Raw genomic sequence first — 25,602 nt, 5'->3', positions numbered from 1 at the left:
TCACCAAGGTACAACTCTAAATGTGAATAAAAGTGAGGGAAGCTGCATGAGACCTGTGTAACCTAGACAACAAGTAACCTGACTGGCAGATGACAGAGACCTGGGTGATGCTTGAAAGTTTTGTTGATTTAGCAATACCAGGACTACAGCATTCACTAATCAATACAGCTTTGCTGGTGGAAACCTGCAGGTGTAGCTTCAACGGCGAAACTTCCTTTGCAGTTCTGATATAAGCAATACATGGTTATTAAAGCAATTTAAATTGGATCCTGTCTCTAGGAGGGTTTACTAGCTCTCCTACTGTAGCTACATTGGCAAACTTTCTAGTGGAGGCTGTTCTACAAATCAGCTACTGAAGAGTGCAAGGCTGATGACAGCAGAGCTGCTTTGGAGGCTTGGTGAGAGTATAAAGATTTTTGCCCTTTGGGAGGTCCACAGAGAAACACTGTCTGCTTCCTTAAGTGAATCTCGGCTGGAGAACAAAGGACTTCAGCTTATATACAGAGGGGTAATTTACATCTCATTAAGCCAATATTTAAAAATCTGCACTGTGTTTGTTTCTTTAGTGTCTATGCTTTTCTTCTCCAAACGTGTCAAAAAGGATGCATTTTCAATTCCTTTTTTTTTTTTTTTTATTTTTCCAGAATGAAAAGCAGCAAGAACATTTCTGTGTGCCGACAGATCCTTTTTTTCTATCCTTGGCTAGCTATAAAACAGTTTAAGGGCATTTTATTAAACTTCCAAGAAAATTAAGCTCAAGCATAAACACAAGTATGAGTATTTTCAAGTACAACTGCAGATGTTTTGGAATTAATTTTACATTGTAAAACTCTTACCTTAATACATTTTCTCATGTAGTACTATAATTTTACAACTATCCAGCAAAACTTCTTTAATTATAAGTTCTTGGTGATTCTCAAGTCAAGTGTGCTACATGTAGGTCTAGTCTAGAGGCTTTTTAGTGGATTTTATACCAGCAAAACCCCAAGCTACATCTATAAAAAAAACCCAAAACCTGTAACTGACAGCTGTGTCAACTGGGATAAGAAGCAGTGGGGCATAGCTGTACCAGAGGCATTTCTAACTAATGATTTCAGTGAAGCTGTGCCTTTGATAGGAGGTCGTTTCAAGAACACATGGATGAAGTGTGCCTTCGCAGGCATAGATAAACCCACACTCTGCACATAGTGCTGGTACAACACAGTTCCTGTAATAAAGAACTTTTCATAGAGACTCCAAGGACAGACTCAATGGGCATTTCTATGCCAGTCTTGAGCTGTTTCAAGAATTGTTTAGAGCTCAGAATGTCCCCAAAACCCATCAGCATGGAGGTCTCATGGGCAACTCCTCACTGTCAGCCTGTAGACCTTGCTGAGGTACTACTGGCTTCATATGAAGACTACTAGTAAAGACAAACTAAAAACATACTAAAATACTGGATCTGCTCAGGTACGTAAGGAGTACTCAGTCTCAGGGAGCCAGGTGTGTTCTGGAGGGTAGCAAACTGCTTTGTCTCACATCAGGCTCGGTCATTCACTGATTAGTAAACAGCAAATCTGGTTTTGAGGGTGGTCTTGGACCACACGGCATCCTCATCAAGGCAGTTTTCCCGTATTATTTGGTTTGCTTCTGTAATTAGTGTGAGCGAGGAGTCTAACTTACAAATACAGTCGTCTGAGGAGGAGCTAGGTTTCCCCACCCCCACACTTTTCCCCTAGGAGCAGAACAATATGTGGTGTTTTTGCCAAATAAATTGGGTTTACATTATGGCTTGATTCCTAGTACATAATTAATATTCTTCATGGACAGCATGTCTTCAAATAGCTGGCTAATATTTATGCTGAGAAAAGTCTTGCAGTCCCAGCGCTGGTCGGGCCGAAGACAGAAACTTTAGTTTCGTTTTCTTATCTTCTGGTGACACACTGTAAAGGCGAAGCGCCATATGAAGTACGGCATTGCAAGGCTTACAGGAACAAATACAAACATACAATTCAACAGGCAAATAAAAGATGCTGTGTGTTTGTGTTCCTTCTTCCTTGTTTTGAAGGTAACATTTTTCAGAAAGGGCATACAAATATGAACATAGAAACTAATATATATTTTTATCCAGATAAAACGACCAACAGCAGTTTTTACCAGGAACTTGCCAGGTCTCCATTTTCGCTATCTTTCTGCTATATCTGTAGAATATATATAAAAGAATATAAACATATATATAATTTTTTAATACATATATACACACACAATTTGCATTTTAAAAACGATCTCACAGAATGTGTTTTTCAAAGTGTATTTTAATGAAGCATTCCCCCATGGCCTACTTTCAAGTCCGACAGTTCTCCACAGTTAATGAGTAATATGCAGTGGGGGGAAGGAATGGCTATACCTTAAAATGCTTTGTAAGCAAGCTAACTTCCAAGAGGTACCTCTGGGCAAATCTCATGACCAAAGGCTAGCAGGTTTTATTACTTTTGACCATACTGGCTCTCGCCTACTAGTGTAGTGAAAAGGAGAAGCGCTGCTCCTGGCTCTGTTTACACTTCAAAACACTGGTGTGAGGGGTGACCAGCTAAAAGGTGCAAGGCAGAGGAGCATCAGAGAAGCAGGGAGGACAGGGTCACTTACTGAGGCAAATGAAGACCAATGAGGCAGTAAAAATCCAGTGCCTTGGCCCGCCTGGCACCAAGCAGTGTGCCGGCACCCCGGGGTCACACCGGCCCTCCCAGCTCCTGTGGCACAACGGCCGTTAGAGGACAAGGCCGCGTTTCGCTGACGGGCCTACACGAGCGCTGTTGCCTGTACTCGGACGACTTGCTTCCGTCGGAGAGAGTGATTTCTCCGGTACAGGCCTGCCAATAGACTGCTCCCGCTCTCCCGGTGCCGAGGGGCCGTTCGCGAGGAGGGGGCCTGCCGGGCCGTGAGGCCGCAGTCGCCCGGCAGCGCCCACCGCCGGCTCCCAGGCCCAGGCCTCAGGCCCGCCCGGGGGCGGTGGGCTACGGCGTTGCCATGCCAACGGCTGAGCCAATGGTGGGCGGGGGGCGGAATTGAGGGCGTGGCGGAAAGGCGGGACTGCGCAGGGGCACCAATCAAAGCTCGGGGCAACAGAGAAGGCGGGAGGAAGAGGCAGAGCAGGTCAGGAGCGGGGGGGGTAGGGGACCAATTGCAAGTCGGGACGCCGGGGCGACAACGGGGCTTTGGGACGAAAGCCAATCAGAGGAGACGGGGGGTGGGCTCAGACAATCGGAGGCCGCTGTATTGACGGGCAAGCCAATCGCGGGCTGAGCAGACGGGGCGCCAGCCAATCGGGGCGCGGTAAGGGAACAAAAGGGGCTTTCCAAGCTACCGGCCCCTTTCCTGAGAACAATTTCACATGACGCAACGGTTGGAGGAAGAGGTTTGCGAACCGTAGCTGCCGCCGCCATTTTGTGAGCGCTGAGACTGAGTCGGCGGCGGCCGAAGGAGCAGCAGCACAGACGGCAGCACCACAACTAGCGGGAGCCGCAGCCCGGAGGATGCGGTAGAGGAGCCCAGCGGCAGCGGCGGGGGGGGCGGCATCGCTCGGCGGCGGCGGCGGCAAGGGGATCGCGGGGAGGGGGCTCTCGGTCGGTGGGTCGGGTCCTGGTGCGGGCCCCGGTCGGAGAAGCATGTCGGCCCCGGAGAGCAGCGCTGGTAGCAGCGAGGCCCGGGAGGACGCGTGCCGCGATTACCAGTCGTCGCTGGAGGACCTGACGTTCAACAGCAAGCCGCACATCAATATGCTGACCATCCTGGCTGAGGAGAACGTGCCCTTCGCCAAGGACATCGTCTCCCTGATCGAGGCGCAAATCGCCAAGGTTTTTATATTCCACCGACTACTACTCCTACCTATACTGCTGGGGGGACCGGCCGGGGCAGCGGGCTAGGGCGGCCTCGGGGGTTCAGGAGGAAGGGCGTGGGGGAGACGGCCTGCTGAGCAGCGCGGGAGGAGGCGGGCAGCGGCGGGGTGGCAGGAGGAGGGTGGAGGGACGGGGCGGGCAGAGGCAGCGAAGCAGGGCCGGGGTGAGAGGGCTTTAGAGACGGGGAGTGGGGCGAGAGAGAGGGAGAGACTCGGAGGGAAGCAGTGGGCCGGATGGAGTGAGGAGGCCAGCGGCGGGAGGGGTATAGCTGGGCCCCGGAGGCGGGGGGGGGAGGGGGCGGCGAGTCAGGGAGGTTCAGGGGACGTGGAGGTAGTGGAGGAGGGGGTTTACCGATGTGGGGCGAGCAGAGCTAGGGAGCAGGATTTGAACGGAGTTTGAGGGTGCCGGGGGGTCGGGGTAGGGTGGGGAGCGCCCCGGCGGGGGCAGTGGGGAGAGGGCCAGCAGGCTGGGGTCGCCGGGGGGGGAAACAGGCGGAGGAAAGCGTGTGTGAGGTGGGATCAGGGAGCACGGGGCGGCACGTCGGGGGCTCCTCCTTTCATCGCTAAGGCTGCTGCTGCTTCTTCTACCCTCCACCCCATAGGGAGCAGGGGACTCGAGGGAGGGGAACAGCCCCCGCACCACCCTGTTGGTAGTAGGGGGGGGAGGGTTTGGGGCTCGCCCCACCACAGCTCTGGGAGGGCAGCGTGGGTCCCGGTTTAAGCCCCGTGTAAATATCAGACACAACATGGCGGCCTGGCAGTGACTGGGCAGCAGCACCTCGCCCTTGTGGCTGGGTTTTCCCCTACATGGAGCCAGTATTCGGTGTCTCGAATCTGGTGTCTAAATCCTTGCATTTAGCGATTTCGACAGTAGGTGAATATTGCGATCGTTAGAGAGAGCCCGACTGGGAGATTTTGTGAATCTGGGTGTTTTCGGGGGAGAGGGGGGGCGGGGGGTAGCTTAAAGGAATGAAAATAAGGTTAAGTTTATAGCACGCAAATTGTCCATTTCTGAAGGGCTAAATCTAATGACTTCTAAGTATCAGTTAAGATAAGGCTACCTTCCCAGTGCGGTCCCTGTGAGATACTCATTTTGGGGGGTGGGCACCCTTATCTTCCAGAAAAGTTTGTGGGTGAAAAGTGATCATCTGTTTCGGATAGAGAAGTGTGTGTGGTGGTGGGGGGGGTTGTTTTGCTCTGCCTTATTAGAGAAAATTCTGTGGGCTTGGGCTAATACGTTTGGATTTCAGGTGATTTGTGCCCTGAGTAACGCTAGTGTTGTGTGTGTGTTTAATTTATTTTGGCTAGGTAAGTTTATTGGTTGAGAATGGGGAAGAAGAAATTCTTCCTGACTGTAGAAACTGCAGCAGCCTGTAGGATCCTAACATGGCGTCTGAGGCACATGATATAAAAAGAAGGGAAAGAGGAGGCTCCCTCTGAGCCCAACCCAGGCAGTTGCTGACATCAGTCAGCCACAGCACATGGATGAGGGGGTTACAGCACCTTTTTAACAAGAGCATTTTGTAAGAAAAGGGTTCTTCTTTCAGTCCCCCCCTATTCGTGCCAGTCACCCCTCCCCCGTTGTTTCCCTGCTCCCTCTGATCTCAGGAGTTGAAAGGCTTTTTTCCTTTGGCTTTAAGTCGTGGTTTATAATGGTGAGAATTGTACTGTCTAATGATGGGGAGGGAAGGATCACTTATTTAATCTATCTTTCTATCAATGCAGGATGGCTTTTTAGTGTTCCACAGACCTCTTGGAGTCTAGTTTTAAAAGCTGCCAGTGGCTGAGTTTTGCCATTCCTTGGGGAGGCGACCTCGTAATCTTAATAGATCTCACCATTATATCTCCTAAAGGGCAGTGGATGTGTATATAATGATTTGTGATAAATATCAATGCTGTCAATTATTTTTTTTTTTCATTTCTGGGTGATTTAGAGCCTGCCCTGAAGTGTGTTTTTTTTTTTTTTTTTAAAGCTGTCTTAAATCCTGTATCAATGGTTAGTTTTGCCTAGTTACTGTTTGTGACTGTGGTTTATTCAAGGCAAGTTTTTAGTAGTTTCTTGGAAAGTGATCTCCTTTACTAAGCCACTTTTAAAAAGTGTTGCCTGGAGACAGTTTGTTTAGTGTAAAACTTGAGTGGTCTGCTTTACGTTTAATAAATGGTTCTGAAATGTGTGACTGGTATTATAAAACTTGTAAATAAAACGTGTGAAATATGTATTTGTCTTTTTATTTACCATTGTATAGTGCAGAATTTGTTTCCAAGACCCATTTTGTATACAAGGTTGGTTTTGGTGGGTTTTTTTTTAAAAAAAACAAATTTTTGCACAAGTTTGACTTGGGGTTCGATTGCCAGATATGGTTTTAAACATGAAATATTTTAGGAAACCAATAAAAGAGCCACACATTTCCAACAATAGCTTTCCTACGTTATTTGAAGGAACAGTGGGATTTCTGTAATGAAGTCTTTAATTTTATGCTGATGAGCTCAGAGTTAGTGTTCTGGTGATTATGCGGCGCCTCCCTGCCTTTTGGTTTCTGTCGTGGGCATCCTTCTTGCTAGGGGATACTGTAGATCGCCGGAAAACAAAATACATTCAAGTTTGAGATTCCCTTTTGTGGTTATTGGTATATGTGCTAGAAACCTTGACATAATAAACATTTCCAGAAGAGAAGACTTAAATGTTCCAACTGCATTTTAAGTCGTGGTTCTTTAAAATATGACACCTGAGTATTCTGTATTTGAAGCAGAGTACACTGCTAAGCTTCTAATTCTGTGCCGTAGTTTGAAGTAGGCTCCCTTCCTAGATGGCAGTGCTTCTGTGTATGATTACTTCTAACTGTCACTTTCATTATGCATCAGACAGTTAACCTGTTACAGTGCTTTTGCTACTAAATGATTCCCCAGCATTGCAAACTTGAAGCTTAGCTGAGTGTAGTGAGGTAATTCCATCCACTGGTGAAATGGAAGAAGGTAACATGCGATGGCAGTAGTTCTTGGGCATAGGTACTTCTGAGACTTTGTTTCCCTAACAGCTGACTTAAAAAGTCAGAAATGGTGCACTGTCATTTTTTATCAGCCCTTAGAGTGGTGTTTTTAATGTGCCATTGTGCAGACTGCTTTAAAGAAGAAACCAGTATTCCACAGTCACTTTATTATCAGGTAGCTGTTGACCCCATAGTCTTTGATTTCTGAGACTAGAGAGGTGCCTTTACTCTAACACTGTTGCATATTAGGTTGTTTACAGCTGAGTTTAACGTCATGGTGTAAGATAGGCTTGTAATGTGCTGCGAGTAGTTTTAGCTAACTTTACTGTGTTTTCCTGTCTTTTTATGTACAAAATACACCACCTGCCTGTTTTTTCAATATGTTTAAAGGCAGTGACACGCCACCACCCCCTCCCCCGCCCCAACTAACAAGGAATTCTGCCCTCTTCAGAATTGTTTCAGGTCATGGTAAATTAATACACATTCAAATTGTGAGGAAACATTGTGATTTACCCATATAAAAGTATTGTTGACTCAGTGCCCTTTTGTGAACCACCTTAAAAGGGAAAGAATTAAATCTAAAATTGTAAAGCAAGTGCACTTCCACACACTTGTCTGGACGATGGGGCTGCGAAGTAAGGCGTTAATTAACCTACTAGCCTATCCTGTTTAAAAATGAGCAGTGAGTGAAGTTATTCTGGTTTTATCCTGAGCTTACCGGATGGCGAATGGGACTTAAAGTATTACAAGTGGATGCGCTTCTAAGGGGATCATGGTCAACACACAGCTTGTGGTGGTGTCATTTCGTGTTGACCTCCTCAACAAGTTTGTGTACTTGCTGATGTTTTCTGGAACTTTGCTGTGCCTTCTGCTTTGTGAAAGCCAATGGTGGGCATTAAAATCACCTTGATCTGGGCCAGTAGTGTTTTGTGTACATTAGAGTGTCACCACACTTGCATTACACAAACTTGCTACAAGTTTTGAAAATGGACTTAAAAAAACAACCACAAAAATCAACAAAACCCAAGTCGTCTACTTGTAGCAAAGATGTGTCCAGAGTTTGAAGACTCCCTTCTGTGAAAACGGTGGTTGCAGTTCCTGAGCTTGTCTGTGCTTTTACCTGGTCAACTAGATGGTTTGAGTTTTCTGGATTTTGAACTTTGTTCTGACGACGTTTTTGTGTGCACTCTGGAGATCTGAACTGTTGCTATCTGCAAGTGCCAAGAGAGGATGGGACTTCTTGCTACATCTGTTTGGATTGGATTACAGTGACATAGTTGCGACGTATTCTGTGTGTAGTTTATGAAAAGACTCTGATACTCGACGTATAATCTACAGCTACAGAAGTTCACTAGTTTGGGCTGTTTGCCAGAAGTCTGATTTGTTTTCTGTGAAATCGAGAAAAACAAGCATTCAGGAGGCTTGAGTTATAAACTATTTTTTTTAGAAGTTCCTTGAAGTGCTAACGATGGTTTCCTGCTAACTTAAAAGTTACTTTCTCAAGTGGGTTTTGAAAGGTTACACTCAGTACACTAGCAGCAATCCTGTCTTGTGGGCTTCTTTTTTCTTTTTTTTTTTTTATTTTTTGCCTTTTTCCAAAGCTTGATACACAAACAAAATAACCTAAGGTGATCTTTTTTTGTGTGATAGACCCACTGCATTATACTTTGAACGGAGTATCGATTTTCCAGATTAAGTTTTTGTATAAACAAAAAAATCCCAAGCCAAATCCCTTGGTGTTTATAGTGGCAACCAAAAAGAGAGGTCTGTATTTCTGGGATTGGTAATCCCTTTATTTAAAAAGCTTAAAATGTGTTTTTGTGGTACTAAACTTTTCAGTTTCTTCTTATTACTCCAGGCTCCTGCATCAGAGAAGCTACCCGTTATGTACCTTATGGATTCCATTGTCAAGAATGTGGGAAGAGAATATCTTACTGCATTTACTAAAAACCTAGTTGCAACATTTATTTGTGTATTTGAAAAGGTATATACACTTTCAGAAAAGTTCTGTATTCTAAGCAAAATTTGTTCCTGGTAAAACAAATATGTTTCAGGTTTGGGTTTTCTTGGGTGGTAAACTATACAAATTGATTATTTCTTATAAATCTCAGTACTGTACCTATACTGTGGAAGACTATTTCTGCTGCTATCAAGCATGTCAGTTTCATGTTAGCTTGAAAGATGCGAAGTCTTTAGTTAATGTGGTTCATAAAGTTCTGTAATGTTCCTATCCAGGCAAGATTTTACTAACAGTATTTTGGCTAATGATTGCTTACCTGGATGGACTTTTTGTAATGTATAGACCAATTAATTATGAATTACTGGTTTATTTTTAAGATAGTAAATAGTCTTCATGCCAAAAATAGACAGAGAATCAGTTTCTTGTGGATTTCCCAGAGCTGTTCTCTCCTGTAGTTAAGATTGTCTGATTTACCTTATTTGTGATGTGCAAAATGAGTGCTTAAACTGTCAAGAGCGAATAGCACTGACACCTGATTCTCTCCTGGTGGTCTGTGGTTTGGGGGGGTGGGGGTGAGGACAGCTAGGCGGGGGAAGGGCCTTAGAATGTATCGCTGTATTACATTACAAGTATGTGTTTTAATTTCATTCAACATTGAAAACTGCTGCCGTATCTTCTAATTTTTGTGCTTTAAACCCAGTGAAGTCATTGCGTGTATTCCTCAGTAAGAAAGTCAGATTGAAGTCCAGGTTTTGAATGGCTGGACTTGAATGGGTTTAAGTTGGATCAGGAGTGAAGGGTTAACTTCTGTGGTTTTCTGTATGCTATAAGGAAGTGGCATCTTGTATGAACGAGACGAATGTAGCTTTTGCATATTTATCATTACATATCAGTGAGGATCTGAGATCCCAGTGTGCTTTATATATGGTTTTCAGATGTAAAACGCATGGTGAAATCAGGAATAGATTGTAATAATGACCATAGAAAACTTAAGAACTGCTGTGTGTAGAGTAGATAGATAGGGAAGCAGGCACTTAGTTTTTTTCTTCAGTGTTAAATTGTAGATGTTCTTTTACTGAATTACATTTAATGTTGCAGGCTGAAGCTCTAGATAACAACTAATTTTCAGTTTTATAGGTTAGCTGTCTACTAAGCTAATTAGAACTATTTAATTAATATGAATTAATTGTGTAAAGTGGCAGTCACTTAGATTAATTGGTCATGTTAAAAGATGACAGTAGAATTCCAGCACTGACGTTGTTACAAATTTTTTTTTTATCAGTAAATGTTCACTAAGGCATCTTTAGAAACGTCATGAAGTCAGGAGCACTTGCTCAGTCATTTCTGCACGTTTTGCAGTGAACTTCATACCCTCAGTAAAAGTACAGAATTGTATAGAGGCACACCCCCCATACCCCCACCCCCTCCAGTAGCTAAGTATGAACTAATTTGTTGAAGTTCCTGCTTTTCCCTGAAAGAACCTCCAAATTTTTGAGACTGTTCTGTCTTGCTGTAATGTCTTAAAAATAAAACTGCAGCAAACCCCATCTATTTAGTCAATTATTTAATTGGGATATTGACATTAGGATATTGACAGTAGGACAGCTGCATATATTTTGTCCTCAGATGTTTTTCATTTATAAATTGAACTACTCAAGTTATGGTGAATTAAATTTTACTTCACTATAAATTCCTAACACCTGTCATGAGATAATCCAAACTAACTGTTTCTGAAGGATAAAATGGGCACTGGTCCTACGAGTACACTTGATCTGTGGCTCACAGATAGGTCTAATTTTGCAGCTGAACTGAAATATGGTTAACTTCATTGTAGCTAACCCCTTTTATTACATTTGTTGGAAAAAATTCCTTCATTGACTAAACAGCTGAGCAAAACACCTTTTCTGTTCACAAAGTTTGTTTTCTGACTTGTCATTGTTATATTCCATTCAGCACAAACACTGGAATAATGTATTGTCTCAGAGGCTGTTGCCTTTCAGTATTTCTGTTACTGTATTTTTTTCCACAGAAATTGGGCAAGTAAAATGAGAATTTTGGTAATGGAAAATTTGCAAGAAAATTGTCAGAGAATGGTAATAACACAACAAAACCTTCAAATGGCCTTGAAACAACAGTTCCACCTTTGAGGTTCTGTTACTGGTTCTGTTGGTATAGATGTATGATCTGCACTGTGTAGCAAGTTCAATGTGTTAAAATGGCAAACTGCTGATAGGAAAGGATGGCAAACTGCTGATAGAAATAGGAAAGAAATGAAATATTAAGTTCTACAGAAAAGATTAAGAAATTGTTTTATATTAACTTAACAAGCCATAGAATTGTTTTATTGTTTTAGGTGGATGAAAATACTAGGAAAAGTTTATTTAAATTACGCTCCACATGGGATGATATTTTTCCTTTGAAGAAACTATATGCACTTGATGTCAGAGTCAACTCATTAGATCCTGCTTGGCCAATTAAACCTCTGCCCCCAAATGTGAATACTTCTAGCATCCATGTGAATCCTAAGTTTTTAAATAAATCGGTAAGTTTTTATGCCTACTGTAAGAACAGATGGTAATATGTGTAGTTTTCATTGTTTGTTTGCTGCTTTTTGACAATGTAGTATATTAAGAGTGAAGTATCTGGGCTTTGTAGTCAGATAAGAGGAATTTCTGAATTCAGAATACTTGATGGGTTTGTTTTTTTATATTTCAAAACTGTATTCTGTATTTTGGAACATTCATGGATTTATATTAAATGATGTACACCTGTCACAGCAGGCAAATTCTAGTGAGACAAGAGTTTTAAATTGTTTTAGTTACATTTTGCATTTTAAAAATGCAATTTCTAACTACTACACAACTAAGTCCCAGTACTGATCATGATGACAGTTAAAGGAGATGGAGTTAGTTGATTCCATCACTATTTTAAACTTAAATTTTTTTAATTCTGTTTTTAGCCAGAGGAATCTTCTGCACCTACCTCTGCTGTCACTTCTGGTGCCTCTACTCCTCCAGCTGTTCCTGAAATACAAAAGAATTTGACACAGGAGCAATTGATAAGGCAGCAATTGCTTGCAAAGCAAAAGCAGTTGTTAGAACTTCAGCAAAAAAAATTAGAGCTGGAGCTGGAACAGACTAAAGCACAGTTGGTGAGTAGGATAGTTGATCAAACCTTATAGTTGGGTCTGACTTTCTTTTGGGTAGTACTTACCTATACTGGTAAATGCAGTACATGATTTTTTTCCTCTCGTTAGACAAGTGTAGCTATTTTAGGACTAGAGCAGTGCAAGATGATGTGGGGTTCCTGAACAGTATTTGTTATTTAAAAACCTTAAGAATTGCACTCTTATGTCAACGTAAAAAGAAAAAAAAATGAAGTTCTTGGGTTTTTGTTCTTACCTCCAAAATGATGCCTACTTACGGTCCTCATTTTCCTCTTATGGGTCACAGCAAGCCAGGCTTTTTCAAATACAATTGCTGTCACAGAGCGAGGAAGCCTGATTGTTGGAAACAAAGTCAGTTTCCTCAGGTCAGATTGGTTAGATGCTACTGTCTGAAGATGGTGGTTAAGCTGTATTGTTTTATAATATCTTGCTGCATTGGTAATTGACCATACCAAAATAAAGCTTCTTTGAAGTTTAGAAATACGAAAATTGTATCAGATAACTTGGCAGCTTAGTTGCCTTGAGCGTGTGAAATATAGGAAAACTAACACTGTAATGAGAACATGTGCCTTAGTTACATATTCTGCAGTATTGACTTTGTAGTACTGATTCTGCATTATATTTGAATTTGATTATAGATATATAGATATGTAGATATATAGATATATAGATTATTGAATAGTGCAATATTTTAATGCTTGTAATTGGCAATTAATGGGTCATTTTTTATTAAATGGCTGAATCACCTAACATTCAAGAAATTTCTATATATAGTTTTCGTTTCAAGACAGAGTATGAGCATTCCAGGGTAGGAGTCAATTTGTCATGCAGATTAATGCTGTTTTCTATTTCAGGCTGTATCTCTTAGTGTTCAGCAAGGATCATCTACTATAGCTTCAGTTCCAGCACCTTCCAAGCAACACATGTCTCCCACACCTCATATGACAGTTAAATCACCTCATCAGACTGCTGTGCAATCCGAAAAAAACAAACCATCCCCAAGTCCTCCACTTCATGACATGAAAATAGTAAATAGGGATCCTCGACTTAACAGGATGGCTCAACATTCTTCTCATGCTAAAGATCAATCTCACAGGAAAGAATTTCCACTGAACACAACTGGTCAGTCTGATACCAAGGCAAACAGAACAACACAGGCTGAAAAACAGAACTCAACAAAGCCAGAAAAATTGAAAGCAAGTGAAAAAACACAGAAGAAAGAGCTTGACCAGTCAGAAGCAAAACCTAAATCACCATCCCCTTTGAAAAATAAGCTGCCCAATACTAAAGATACTAAAACCCAGGAATGTGAAAGCACAAAAGTATCTGAAATCAGTAAACGGGATCCAAGACTGAAAAGACATCTTCAAGATAAGTCAGAGGGCAAAGACGAAGAGGTGAAAGAAAAAAGGAGAAATACAGAGAAAAAAGAAAAAGAGGAACATAAGACGTGTGAACACAGGCCAGCAGGCAGCAGAAATAAAGTAATTAATGGTGCTGTTCAGAAACAAGACACGACTACAGAAGACTCAGAAAAACAGGGTGGAAAACAAGGGAGATCAAGTAATAGAAAACGGTCACGATCACGCTCTCCTAAGGCACGGTCACCATCTACGCATTCTCCGAAAAGACGAGAGAGGAGATCACCCAAGAGACGACTTAGGAGTTTATCTCCTACTTCATCAACTCCTAAAATTGGAAAGATACGTCCAATAGGCCCTAAGCAGTCTCATGTTGAAGAAGGCACACCAGTGGCAAGAGACGAAAGAAATTCTAATAAGAGAAATGTTAAACAAGAGGTGCGAGATCCAAGGAGAGTGAAAAAAGCCCAGGAAGACAGGCCCCAAGAAACAGCAAGCCAGCATTCTACAAAAGCTGCTCCTGATCCAAAGGAGAATGCAGAAAACTGGCAAGGATCCAAATCAGGCAAGAGGTGGAAATCTGGTTGGGAAGAAAATAAAAAGTAAGTTACCATCTTTTTTTAAACACCTGTTTGAAGTCAGTGGAAATTCTGCTGCTGACTTGAGAATAGTCGGCTTTGCAGTTCTGTGGCACTGTGCAGTTCATTAAAATCAGTAATTTATGTCTTCTCACGCAATATGGAAATGATGCATACTTGGATTGTAAGGTGGTGGTGATGTTTTGCCGTGATCAGTTTTAACAGGGTTGTAACAGTTATGTCCTAAACAAAGAAGTAATTGTAGTTTAAATTTATTGCTTTCAGCTCACAGCAGAATGAAGAACACCAAGCACTTGGTAAATCCCCTCACCAAAGACACCGGGAAAACTGGCCTGCTGATAAAGGAATTTTATCACCCCGAGCACCAAAGCAGCAGCATCGGTTAAGTGTGGATGCCAATTTACAGATTCCCAAAGAGTTGACATCTGCAAGCAAGAGAGAATTACTTAAGAAGGTAATATAAACAAATGTTAATATTATTCATAGAATACACTTCATAGAATTGTCCTGGGTATAGTTTGCTTTTCTTTTCGGAAGTCTAAACTTTAACTTCATATTACAGGCCAATGAACGCTTAGCATCTGGTGAAATAACACAAGATGAGTTCCTCATGGTAGCTCATCAGATCCGACAGCTGTTCCAGTATCAGGAAGGAAAGCATAGATGTAACATCTGGGATAGCCCTGCAGAGGAAAAATGTGGTTTGAAAAAGAAACCTCTTCTGTCGGATGCAGAGCTAACATATTATGAACATAAGGCTAAACTGAAAAGAACACAAGTTCAGCATTCGTTATCAAGGCTTGATCTCTTGGATCCGGATGATATTTTGGATTATCATATACCTGATGCACTGCTTCCTGGAATAGAATGTGAGCAAGCAAAAGCCAAGCGTGGAGTACAGTTTGACAGAAAAGAGCCATTTGGAGAAAGATCAAGGAGACACTCTCCTGTAAGTGGCACTAATAGACCTTTTGCTGATAACGTCCCATCACTTGAGAGTCGACGAAGACTTGAGGAACAGAATGCTACTAAAGGAGCAAGAGGTTCTAAGAACTTTGATCCTTATGACAGCTGGGGAGAATCAGATGAATTTAGAGATGCTCTCAGACAACAGGGGAAGAGCACAACAGAGTTCCAGAAAATAGATGGTGATGCAATCTGCAGATTTGATAATCGTGAAGACAGACAGCTTCTTGGGCAAGCTGGTATGTCCTTCTGCTTTATTTTACATCTGGTAAATAATTGGAAACATTTCAGTGAGTTTTTTCTGGTTTGTTCTGTGTTTTTTTTTCCAGGTGTTCGAGAAGAGGCAAGATCACCATTCAGTGAACGTTTCAAAAGAGCTAGGTATGATGATCCGGAGAAAGCACCATTTCCGGAAGGTTCAGGATCAAGATTTGGAGGCATTGAAGCAAAGCAGAGGATAAGTGCACTAATGGAAGACAGACCTCTATTTGATGGGACACCTAGACAGGCTGCTGCAAGGGTTGGGGTAGATGGACAAGGAAGTCCTTTTGTTGATGGTCCCGCTGCTGGTTCAAGTTCCAGAATTGATGGGCCACCTGGACAGGCTGCTATGAGATTTGAGGGGTCTTTGCTGGGGACAGGTGTATCTCAGTTTGATGGACCGCTGGCAGGAGCAGGGGGAGCTGGAGCCCTAAGATTTGATGGCCCGCCAGGGCAGCTGGCAGGAGCCCTAAGGTTTGAAGGACCACCAGGACAGGTTGGTGGAGGAGGCCCACTGAGGTTTGAGGGACCTCTTGGGCAGATAGGTGGGCCATTGCGGTTTGAGGGGCCTGCAGGGCAGCCTGTAGGTGGTCCTAGATTTGAAGGACCTGGAGTTGGTCTGAGGTTTGAGGGTCCCCGTGGTCAGCCTTCAGGTGGCCTCAGGTTTGAGGGACCTCATGGTCAACCTATGGGGCCTCGAGGTCAGCCAGGGGGTGGTCTCAGGTTTGAGGGACCCCATGGTCAGCCCTTGGGGCCTCATGGTCAACCAGGGGGTGGCCTCAGGTTTGATGGGCCACACTTGCAGCCATTGGGGCCACATGGTCAACCTGGAGGTGGCCTAAGATTTGAGGGGCCACATGGTCAGCCTATGGGGCCACATGGACCATCAGGTGGCGGGCTCAGGTTTGAGGGGTCACATGGACCGTCAGGTGGTGGGCTCAGATTGGAAGGACCACATGGTCAGCCAGGTGTAGGTCCAAGGCTGATTGATGGACCAGTACACCAGGGGGCTGGTGGACTTCGATTTGATGGTCCTCTGGGTCGGGCTGGTCCAAGGTTTGATGGTTGTCATGCAGCTGGATTTGATGGTCAGCCTGGACAGCTGTCTCTCTTGCAAAGATTTGATGGGATTCATGGACAGCCTGGCCCAAGATTTGAAAGGGCACCTGGGCAACAGGTGCAACCACGATTTGATACAGCCATACCTCAAAGATTTGATGGACCGCACCAGCCAGCCTCTAGATTTGACTTGCCCCTTGGCCTTCAAGGTGCACGTTTCGAAAATGTAGCTAACCATCCTGCCTCAAGACTAGAAGTGTCACCGTATGGACAAGGTGGTCCATTTGTTGAACATCCCGGCCAGAGCTACAATGGACCATCTCACGGGATGCAGTTCCAGAGACCTGATCTCTTTGATGCTTCGCCTGGACCAAACTTCAATGGGCCAGCTGGCCCAGGAGCACAGAATTTCCCGTTGAGAACAGCTGGACATTACTTTGATGAAAAAGGTCTTCAGGGTCCTCAATATGGAAACTTCAATAATATGCCAATGGGAAGTAATCAGGTAAGAACTGATGGCATTAAATGGTTTGCTTGCTGAAGTAATTTTGTGTGGAGCATTAGCAGTTTTTCGTCCTCTGAAAATTGAAGATGTTTCTGAAGAGCTGGCAGACTGGGAGCTGGTTTCAAGCTAAAGTCATCCTCTTCAGTAGTTTCTAGATAATTTAAGAAGGACATGCATTGCTATTTTTAAAAGAATCTTATTTTTACAAAGTAAACGAAATAGTGGATCTTCACAATCACTTTGTAGCTTAGAATATGAATGACCCTGAAATGAGTATTTTTAACTTGAAAACAAAACTTAAGTAATTGGAGGCTTGTGGTTTTGTAAAACTTGCACAAAAGTGAATTCTATAGAATTCTTTATAAAGCATGGGACATATAATGTAAATTGATATACATGTTTTATTTTTTAAAGAGGGGTAGAATTAGAATGGACCAAAATAATTCTTTTGTCTTTTTGCAGCAGTGCAGCTGGTGAGAAGCCATGTTTAAAGAGATACCCATTACTTGGGGGAATTGAGAAAGATACGGACTTTGTTGAGCTACAGTCTTTTAAAATTGTCTTGGCACCAGTGTGCTTTATGAGTTCAGTTGCCTTTGGAGTTGCCTGTTGGAAATACTCTCTTTAAAAAGGGGCAAATGATACTCTAAATCAGTGGAAACTATGTCGTTTCTTTCAGTAGATTAGAGACTGTAGAGAGCATTTTTCATTTGGGGGATAATAATTGAACATGAAGATTGTATCAAAGCAGGTCATATGTCCTGCTAACCTCTAATGGGACAAAACAAGTTGTAAATCCAGAAAGTAGCCAACTAGTGACACCGCCCCCCCCCCCTTTTATTACAACTGTGTTAAGCTTCAGATATAAAAAATTTTTTTACTGTAGCTAGTTTGCCCAAAAATCCTCCTTTCAAGATGCGTTTCGTGTAAGTGGATACTATTTTAGTTCTTAAGATAATAATTAATTGTGGCATTTGTTAATAGACATACACTGTTTTTTCCAGGTTTTTTCTGATGAGCTCTGATTTGGTGAACAAGAGCAATTTAAAACAAAGTATTAAATTTGGAGATGTGGTTTGAAGGCTTGATAGGTAGAAAAAAAGGTGATACATTTTAATTTAAATGTTAGGCAAAATGAGTATGTGTTCTGAATTGTTTCTAGTGGAAAATGAAAATGAGGGAAAGGCCATGTAGTAATTTGTGAACCTCTCAATACCAAAATGATGTGGATCACTCCTGGAAGGAGTTAAATACGAAATAAAAAAAAATGTATAATTGCATTTTATACAAAAAATACTTAAGTGTTTACTTTCACAGGTTTCTCTCATGTCTGCTCAACCAGGGCCTTATGGACAAGGTCAACAGTATTTGCCAAATCCTGGAAGTTTTGTTCAGAACCCTACAGGTATGTAACAAAATAATTAACCTCCTTTTATTTCTTTTGGGTGGTTCTGTTTGTTAGTGGTCACACAAATTACCCTTTTGTAATGTCCTTGTGTACTTGGTCTGTGTGACCCTAAGGGAAGCTTCCTCAGTGAGGTGACCATAGATGTGGTTTTTGTAGTACCTTCATCTTTTTAGGGGTTTCGCTCAAACGATGAAGGCTTTCATTAACTGCATGGGTTTGGTATGTAGTTGCACAAAAAAAAAAAAAAAAAAAAAAAAAGTAAAAATTTAGTCTGCTTTTCTGGAAGGCACCAGTCTGTAGGTCTGGCTTGCATTTGCCAGAGTGTGTAAACATAGTTAAGTATATGAGTGATGAGTAATGAAAAGCTTCTAAAAAGTTACAAATGGTTAAAGTAGGTAATGAAGTAGGATAGTCTTGGTGAAATATTTAAGCGTAAAGTAAGGAAAATACTGCATTTCAATAAACTCTATCCAGTAGAAATCTGTGTATGGGCAACCAGCTTAGGTAGCAATTGTGAGAATGTGAAATACATTGTGAAAGAAGCTGTTGCAAGGGAAGAAGTCAGCCAGGGACTAGACATAAAGCAAAGAGAGTTGGTAAATAATTGGAAGTAAAATTGAAGAAACAGGAAGCAGAAGGAAAAGCATGTTGTGAAATGTGCTGATAAAAGCAAAGTAAATTTCTGATGCTAACCTTCTGTCTCCTTGAATGTCGATGTTATTCCCCAGGAGCCCTTCCACATTCATATCCTGATAACCACCTTGGACAGCTTGATGTCAATGAATTGTTTGCTAAACTGCTGTCAACCGGGATCCTCAAACTGTCAAAAACTGATTCCACTTCAGCACGTATGTAGATCCGTTGTGTTCTAACTGCTCAGTTTATCCACAGCTGAAGTGTAAATCTAAGTATAAAAAATACAGTAAACTTCTGCATGTTTTTTGAAGCTGAACTTTGTTTGGGGGAAGGAATTTAAGGAATTTGGTGCATAGGATGGAGTGAATTCTTAGTATCTTGTTTAATTTGTACACTTCAGCTATCCAGAGCAGTCTGTGTTGTCTTTAGTGTTGCGCCTCGGTAACTTGTTCTTGATTGTAGTTGGATTCTTACTACTTTCTGAAGTATTTCTGTCTGTGAAGACTGAATTTCAATGCCAAAGACTGAGGTGACATACCGTTTTCCTAAACTTAAATTCTGAGTAACCTACAGTATCTTGTGTGCTTTCTTATAGTGATGTTAGAAGATAACTGACTTAGCTATTGCACACTTGTGTTTTAGCATAGTCAGATTGTATTTATTAATATTTGAATAAAATAACTTTCAGAAGCATGTAATTTCTTTCTGACGTACTGAAATTTTGATAAATATCTTTATCCTTTCTAGAAGTGAATGAAACATCAGCCCAGCCAGCTGCTGAAGAGGAAGATGATGACCAGAACGAAGATCAAAATGTTCCAGACCTCACTAACTTCACAGTTGAAGAACTTAGACAGTGCGTATAGAACTCTCACTAACTTCACAGTTGAAGAACTTAGTGCGTATAGAACTGAGTTTACAGTGCAGTAGGAATGATGACATGGTAGTATCTAGATAGTTAATCCAAGACAGCTGAGAGCTTTTGGTAGTATCTAGGTAGTTAATCCAAGACAGCTGAGAGCTTTTGCAAGGTTATATGTCACTTTGTGACTAAGGGAACTGCAGTTTTTTATGTTAGCCTTGGAGAATTTGAGAGAGGAAAAAGAGGGAAAATTAAGCTGGGAAAACTATGCAAGTTGGATGTTGTTAATCAGTAAGGTTGCGATATGTATTGGAAGTAAGTGTTTCTTCCTTTGTTACTACTAAATTTACCACCTTTGTGGTAGTTTCCAAAACAGAGCCAAGGGCAGGCATTGCCATTTCATGCACTATTAGCTGATGAAGCTCATAGGCACAAGACAACCCTAGTGTGTTTCTCATAAATAGTTCATAGCAGCCCATTGTTTGTTATTTGAATGTTTCAATTAATTATGTTTTGAAAATCAGGAAGAATTAAGCTATATTGTGTGCTTTAACCTTGCAGTTAGATTTGTGCTTTTCCTCTAATCTTGTGGGCATATGAAACATCTTAGTGAGAAAATTCTTAACTGTTTCTTTTCAAAGAAATCTTAAGACTTTCCTCCCCCCCCCTTCCTTTTTGTAGGCGCTATGATAGTGTTATAAATCGACTGTACACTGGAATTCAGTGTTACTCATGTGGAATGAGATTCACTACTTCACAGACGGATGTTTATGCAGATCATTTGGACTGGCATTATCGTCAGAACAGGACAGAAAAAGATGTTAGCAGAAAAATTACACACAGAAGATGGTACTACAGTTTAACAGTAAGTAATGCAGTATGTGACTTGATAAATTACAGGCCAGGTTCTGTGGTTTCCTTACATACCTGCTCTAGGATTGCAGTTGAAATTTACATCATCACAGGAGTTGGCCTTTGGTAAACAATGATGTCTTAGATAGATATTTCAAGTAGTTCTGAAATGCCTGTCAGAATACAAAAGGCAATTGTAATGGCAATTGTAAAAACAATAAACAGTTTGAAGCTATTTTTACTGTTTTCATCACACTGAGAATGGAATGGAAATTGAAGGATAGTGGTTTTTCTGGAATAAGCTTTTTTGAAGTGTAACATTGTGAGAAAGCATGCACTGTGCTAATGCTACATGTGAAGAGCATTTCAGTTTTAATGAAGTAAGATTTATTAAATATGGTACTTTGGGAATATATTTTTTTTTCCACTGAGATTTATTTTTTTAAACATTTCTAGTTATTTGTCAGTGTCTGTGTGAATGAAAACTTTTTCTTTAGGACTGGATTGAATTTGAAGAAATAGCTGATCTAGAGGAGCGTGCAAAAAGCCAGTTCTTTGAAAAAGCTCACGAAGAGGTTGTTTTGAAGACACAAGAAGCTGCAAAAGAGAAGGAATTTCAGAGTGTCCCTGCTGGGCCAGCTGGAGCAGTTGAAGTAAGTTTCAGCTTGCTTTTTATTAGCCTAGATACTGAGAATCATCTAATACTTGAAAGAAGTTTACAGCATTCTTTCATACAGTGGGCTGTATATACACCACTTCATAGTGGTGTATAAATACCTCAAAGTAACCAGTAGTTACTGTTTGGTAGATGTGTTTTGGTAGATGAATTGATGTAGTAATCAAACACAAATGATGTTGGAATGACAATTTAGTTTTACATGCTGAACCCCTAAGACACTAGCTGCCAAGCCATGAAGGCCTTTGTTTTCATTTTGAAAAGTACCTTTTGTGCTTTGTCCCGAGTTGGTTATTTTGCACAGAAGTACTGAAAACGTTAATACTTCATCCAGAAGTTCTGTCTTTTTTAACTTGAGGCTCCAGATTAAGGGGAAGAGTGAAGATAATGCTGTAAATGAAATTAATAAAATCCTTGTACTGTTTTACATGACAGTAAAACAGTGTTAGGTTGTTACAAAGTGTTTTGCAGAGACTTCCTAGCTAAAAGGGCAAAGCTTACCTTTCTCAGGTGACAACAGTCTTCAAGGCTAGATGGTAATCATTGCTTAGTCTGCAGACTACACTCATTTTGATTAAGGTTTTCTAAAGCTATTTTTAAAGTGTAGAGGAAAGATCGTGTTGTAGTCTTAATGTATTTATCTTAATTTAAAAGAACCTTATTTGACAATAGGTTCTTGAAGTTCATGTGTTGAGTAAATTGTTGCAATAAGCATTTACCTCTGTTACTCCAATAACTTTTCAGAGCTGTGAAATTTGTCAAGAGCAATTTGAACAGTATTGGGACGAGGAAGAGGAAGAGTGGCACCTGAAGAATGCTATCAGAGTAGATGAAAAGGTGACCTCATCTTACTTAAATGTGATACTTAACAGTAAAAAACCTGAAGGATTACAGGAAAAAAAAAAGTGAGGGCCAGGTGCTCTTTTCCTCCTGAGGGATTCCCATGGTAGTTTTCCTGGCTTCCTAGCACATAAATATCTTAATCTTTGGAAATGCATGAAGTCCTGGTATCATTAGCATAGGCTCACTAGCCTTCCCTTATACTGCAGTGCTAGAAAGGAGTGTTTCTATATATGGGTGTAAGTATTGGTTATTTCTGTATGCAAGTAATGCCTACCATTTACTGGGCTTCTGCATGATAACTAATCCTAAATACACACAGAATCTTTTCCCAGTTATATTTGACACTACAGTTGGTCTGCTCATACTGTTGTTTTTCTAGATAAATTGTGTGATGTTTAATTGACACTGTTCTGTTCATAACCAGTGATCCTGCTATAATTTATATATTTAAATGTATAACATTTCTTTTCAGATTTACCATCCATCTTGCTATGAAGATTACCAAAATGTAAGTGAATTCTCCTTCATGTTTTTTTTAAGCATTTTGCTTTCAGTTTGTTTGCTTGATCTCTTGACATTGCAGGGAGCAGATGTGTTGAGAATGTGTTACCCATTTCTCTTGCCTAAGATTCAAAGGCCTTGGGCATGGCAAGTTTATAATACAGAATTAGCTCTAAGTTTCTTGACATGCTGTACTGGGACAGCTTGTGCACCGTACACAACCAAACCAAAACTGTGGTTTGAAAAACACGTCATGAGCTTACTGTAGAGTAACATGCGTAATCGTAGGAACTTGCAAAAATGGAGTAGATGGGTGTTGGGGTGTGTTAATAGCAGGGAATAGTTTATGGTAATGTGTTAAGCATTCCATCACTGGTTGGATGATACCTTTTCAAAGTAATTGTGAAAAAGTAATGCTATTAAAATAAATACCTGTTTTCTTAGGATCTTGATAAAGTAGAAGTTTGGATTTTGGGTGCCTCACCATCAGTGTGTTTGCATTTTGAAAAAGAGTAAAAAGGGGATAAGAAGCTAAAAATGGTTATTTAAATGTGTGTTAAAGCTGCATTGACTTTCACTTTGCAGACATCATCATTTGATTGCACACCATCTCCCAGCAAGACTCCGGCAGAAAATCCACTAAATATAGTGTTGAACATTGTTAAACAAGAAACACAGGAGTCCTGTGACTCACCTAAAGTCAAAGAAGAACCTGATGACACCCCTACTGCCTGTGCAGAAGAGAGCACACCTGCATCTACAGATATAAAAACAGAACCCGATGAGTCTGCTCAAACTGAGGTATGAACATTTTTTTACTGAAGAGATGCTGTGTGTTAACTCTGGAAGGCAAATACTTTTTATATGAAATAAAAACGGAGGCAGGGCCTCAACTACTGGTTAATAAATACATTTTTGTATTTGAATTTCTTATTGCCTGCACAGTTTCAGGTGTCATTGTGTGAAAGTTCTGTAGATGCGTGAAAATTTAATGGAATGAAATGGTATATGTAAAAATGTACAATTTTCACTTGTGGAAATGTAAATTATAAATAAAAGATATTTTTGCTATATATGGAGTGTAATGTTTATGCACACCATCAAATGAAGACAGTGTTTCTGTACTTTTTTCAGTTTAAATGGAACTAAAAACTTTTGCTCAATAACATTCAGAAAAATGAAAGCAAATAACTTCCTTCAGTTGTCCCATAGGTGGGTTATCAAGGGAGGCAGTGCAGGAACTTCTCAGACAGACAACCCTAAGTTTCTTTTCTTCTTAAACTTATTTGAACAAAATTTACATATCCAGAATTTAAAAAAAAAAAAAAAGACAAAAAAACAAAACAAAACAAAGAAAACCAACAACAACAAAAAAAACCCCACAACCAAAAAGACAGTTCTGGGTAGAAGGGGCAGATTTAACAAACCAACTGGAGTGCTTGATAGTGAACACAAGTGCCAACAAACAATTAACAAACCAGGATGCCTGGTAGTTAAGACTTTTTTTTTTTTTTTTTTTTTCTCCATTAGTCAAACACCTAAGAATTTAATACAGCTGAACACTTTTCTTTACATTACAGGGGGGAATGAATGTAAGAATGCTCATTTGAAACATGGTTAACTTTTTTTTTTGTTGCTTATGACTGGACTTAGATGGTTAAACCAGATATCCTGAGATGTTATTATTTCTTAAATGTAATAAAGAAAATTAAGCATATATTTTGAGTGTGATTCTTTCCTTTCAGTAGCGGGTTTGTGTGGCTGGTATCTTTATGGGATTGGAAATAATCATATGGTTGTGTGTTGTAGGAGAATGTGTGTTTAATGATTGATTCACTCTGCCATATATATATATAGCGCATATTTTTAGAGCTGCTGGGAGCAAGACCTAAGCACTAAAAGTCAAAGCAATGTCACAGTCCTACTATATGACTCTTGCAGTGAGGGTACTTGGGAGATCAGAATTCGCCCTGATTGTATGATGTAAGTAGAAATTCAGCTTGTGAAGGTGATTTTGCTGTTGCCTGCAATACTTTTTCCCATCTTCACAACCGGGTTTCAAGCAGTTTAAGTCTTCGACTCTCATATTAAGGTTGTAGTAATAGTTGCAAGTGTGCCCTGCTGCAGATGTCAGCTTCAAAAGTGTCTTTCAATTGGGGAAAGTCTAGAGGAGCAAAAATACTTGGGAGATTGATGGAGGGCGAGTCAGTCCTTATTGCAGGGTGTGTGGCTGCTGGCTGTGCTGTGAGCAGTTACTGGTGCATTAACTGTTGCAACTTCATCTTGGAGCAGGGATGTTTGGCGCAATTGGCAGTTTGTATCCTGGAATACTGTCAACTTCTGAATCATGCAAACTGAAATGCAGGGGAGACTGAGCAGAGATGTGATGTTTTCATGCAGAAGGCTGTTGGAAAAAGAAAACAAATTGCTAGGAATAGAACAGAAAGATACCTGTAAGTTGCAGCGAGAAGATTTATGGCCACTTTCTAATAATGAAGATAATTAAGCTCTAATTTGGGCCTGTCTTGGTCCATGTAATTATCAAGGCACACCTGTAAACGTGATGGGTTCATCCTGCTTGGAAGTGGGGCTCTGGAAATGCAGGGTGCTTTCTTTGCCCCATCAGGGGAACCTGGCTGCCCTCCTGGCTCCAGCTGGGTTTCACCGAGGGTCTGAGGAGCGGGGAAAAGCCCACCCCCCTGTGAGCACCCTAGCGCGGGGGGGTGGTGGGGTTCAGCGTCTACAAATCGGGACTGGAGTCTGATGGCCCCGCTGGGAGCATGAACAGGCCCAATACCTCCTGGTCAACGCAGCACCGATGGCTTCAGAGATCAGAACAGGTACTTGGTGGTGACACCTCCCTGGGGAATGCAGTGAAGACACAACCCTAGGGCTGCCAAAAAGCACCGCAAGGCAGCGCGGGTGTGTCGGTCCCCCCCCCCCCCCGCCATCCCTTCCCTGCTGCACTGCCCCTCCTGCCCGTCCCGTACCTCAGGCGGGCGGCGGGCAGCGCTCCCGGCCTGGCCGCCATGGCTGCCCCTCGCTCCGCGCCGGGCACGCGCCGCCCTGCCCGCCATTTTCCTCCC

At 41.5% G+C, this 25,602-nt stretch overlaps 1 protein-coding gene and 2 long non-coding RNA genes across 4 annotated transcripts; 1 reads left to right on the top strand and 2 right to left on the bottom strand.

The window, feature by feature from the left end:
• Window positions 1-766: 766 nt before the first annotated feature.
• On the bottom strand, window positions 767-3,015 carry LOC119143035. Its single transcript, XR_005102555.1, has 2 exons — window positions 2,626-3,015; window positions 767-1,922 (listed from the first exon to the last, which is right to left on the bottom strand). It is a non-coding gene; the product is annotated as an uncharacterized LOC119143035 (long non-coding RNA).
• A 216-nt stretch (window positions 3,016-3,231) lies between these two features.
• Window positions 3,232-23,878, top strand: PCF11 (PCF11 cleavage and polyadenylation factor subunit). 2 transcript variants are annotated; one of them, XM_037376766.1, is made up of 16 exons: window positions 3,232-3,833; window positions 8,720-8,845; window positions 11,175-11,363; window positions 11,781-11,972; window positions 12,842-13,950; window positions 14,212-14,401; window positions 14,510-15,152; window positions 15,243-16,738; window positions 18,056-18,143; window positions 18,875-18,994; window positions 19,533-19,638; window positions 20,326-20,509; window positions 20,994-21,149; window positions 21,917-22,009; window positions 22,488-22,523; window positions 23,102-23,878. In XM_037376766.1, exons 1-16 carry the CDS (start codon window positions 3,645-3,647, stop codon window positions 23,321-23,323), a joined length of 5,139 nt encoding a protein of 1,712 aa, XP_037232663.1. In that variant the 5' UTR covers window positions 3,232-3,644; the 3' UTR covers window positions 23,324-23,878. The 2 variants fall into 2 exon arrangements, with proteins under 2 accessions (XP_037232663.1, XP_037232662.1); XM_037376765.1 differs by having other exon boundaries at window positions 19,530-19,638.
• A 138-nt stretch (window positions 23,879-24,016) lies between these two features.
• LOC119143036 lies at window positions 24,017-25,582 on the bottom strand. The gene is made up of 2 exons (XR_005102556.1): window positions 25,507-25,582; window positions 24,017-24,920 (listed from the first exon to the last, which is right to left on the bottom strand). It is a non-coding gene; the product is annotated as an uncharacterized LOC119143036 (long non-coding RNA).
• Between the last annotated feature and the right edge of the window lie 20 nt (window positions 25,583-25,602).

The sequence above is a fragment of the Falco rusticolus genome, chromosome 2 (genome assembly GCF_015220075.1).
Source record: "Falco rusticolus isolate bFalRus1 chromosome 2, bFalRus1.pri, whole genome shotgun sequence".
NCBI lineage: Eukaryota > Metazoa > Chordata > Aves > Falconiformes > Falconidae > Falco > Falco rusticolus.
The sequence above is the reverse complement of the archived record's forward strand: the minus strand, read 5'-3'. Positions and strand labels throughout refer to the sequence as shown.